Below are 1,767 nucleotides of genomic sequence, written 5' to 3'. Positions count from 1 at the left end.
CTTTGTCTGTCTTTTCCATTCTTGCTTCAGTCCAGTTACACACACACACACACACACACACACACACACACATGACCCGGTCCACCCACTTAACATGCCTACAAACACACACACACACACACAAGCCCTCTCCCTCCCTCTCACAAAAATTTCTCCGTTTTACACCAATAACACTCAACAGCCCACTCATGTATTCCTTCCTCACGCACTCACACTCACACACTCTCCCCTCTCCCGCCCTCTCACTCTCTCTCTCCCTTTGAACACAGCTCGCCTTGTTGATCAATACGACAAACACAGACACACTCACAGACACACGCAGACAAGCCTCAGGAAGAGAAAAAAAATAACGTGTGGTATTTTTAGATCCAACCAAAGGGATAGACAAGAATGGAAAGACACAACATGATAGCTGTCGATACATGATACTTAGCCAAATTTTCATTGTGGTTATATTAGTTTCCTACATCTTATCATCATTATTCATTCTCGTGTGCTGGTGGTGGAGGATAAAGAAAGAGGAAGAGGAAGAGTAGGAGGAGGAAGAGGAAGAAGAGGAAGTACCCGTGCTTTTTCCTGCTTGCTTTTGTGAACGTGAATTGACTCCCTTGTCCTAGCTACTTTTTTCTCCTTGAAGTGGGTATGAGAGGGAAGTGGAGGAGAAGGAGGAGGAAGAGAAAGGCTAGGGATAAAGCATGGTAGGAAGTGGAGGGAAGTGGAGGGAGGGAGAGAAAGGAGGGGCGTGTCACGATGAGATGTGGAGAAGTGAAGCGGAAAGTGGAGGAGGAGGCGGCGGAGGGGGAGAGGAGGAGGCGTTGAGAGGTGTGTGTGAGTGGTCTGGAGTGGTATACGCATGTGGTAGTGGTTACGAGGTGGAGTAAAACGTGAGTGAGTGCGTGAGTGAGTGAGAGTAAGAGCTTGTCATCAGAGTAGGAGAGTAGGGAGTGTGAAGGGGTGTGGTGCGGCGAGCAGACAAATACAAGGGTGAAAAGGGTGAAAGGGCGAGAAACAAGGGCAGGGAGTGGAGGAGTAAGGCCGACAGGAGATGTGGAGTATGTGTGTTAAGGGTGTGAGTGCGTGAGTGAGTGAGAGTAAGAGCATGTCATCAGAGTAGGAGAGTAGGGAGTGTGAAGGGGTGTGGTGCGGCGAGCAGGCAAATACAAGGGTGAAAAGGGTGAAAGGGCGAGAAACAAGGGCAGGGAGTGGAGGAGTAAGGCCGACAGGAGACGTGGGGTATGTGTGTAAAGGGTGTGAGTGCGTGAGGCAGGGAGAGGAGGGTGTATTGGCGGCGGTGGTGGTGGTGGCGGCGGCTGGAGGGGCGTGTATTGGGAAACGGGGCAGAGGCTGAGGCCATATTGAACCCTAGACAGCACAGAGCACTAAAATACTTACTGCTCTGAGCGCGGCAAGTCTGTCTTTCGTCATGGTGGCGGTAGGCGGGCGAGGGACTCAGAAACACAGCTGCAGACGACAAGATCACGGGGAAACACTAAGATACATATTCCACTCGTGGCATGAACAGTATCCAACTGAACACTGGCCAAAAATCGATACTCCCAAAACAAGAGTGACATCCAGAGCCACCCTGCGCACGCACCCCATTGCCACCTCGCGCCACACACCTCCATGCCACGGCCCTCCCTCCCCACCCTTACTCCTGGCACCCCCTCCCTGCCGCCCCTGCCTTCAGACGCTTAAAACACCTTCGTGAGTTCCTCGTAGGGCGTGTGACGTGCCTGCAGGGGCGGCATGGAGGCGGGGAAATAA

The 1,767-nt window shown here is 52.3% G+C and overlaps 1 protein-coding gene across 10 annotated transcripts in view; it reads right to left on the bottom strand.

The window, feature by feature from the left end:
• The window catches only part of LOC127005523 (syntaxin-1A-like), a 140,480-nt gene extending 138,916 nt beyond the window's left edge, over positions 1 to 1,564 (bottom strand). For 5 of the 10 annotated variants that reach the window (XR_007758635.1, XR_007758634.1, XM_050874443.1 and 2 more), the window contains exon 1: positions 1,393 to 1,561. Coding sequence is in view for 6 of the 10 variants with exons in the window: in XM_050874443.1 (XP_050730400.1) it covers positions 1,393 to 1,425 (33 nt within the window). In the remaining 4 variants the exon portion in view is untranslated. Of the gene's footprint in view, positions 1 to 1,392 lie in introns of all 10 variants that reach the window. The other 5 variants (XR_007758636.1, XR_007758638.1, XM_050874442.1 and 2 more) reach the window with 2 other exon arrangements.
• Between the last annotated feature and the right edge of the window lie 203 nt (positions 1,565 to 1,767).

The sequence above is a fragment of the Eriocheir sinensis genome, chromosome 30 (assembly GCF_024679095.1).
Source record: "Eriocheir sinensis breed Jianghai 21 chromosome 30, ASM2467909v1, whole genome shotgun sequence".
Classification (NCBI taxonomy): domain Eukaryota; kingdom Metazoa; phylum Arthropoda; class Malacostraca; order Decapoda; family Varunidae; genus Eriocheir; species Eriocheir sinensis.
This window is presented reverse-complemented; position numbering and strand designations above follow the sequence as displayed.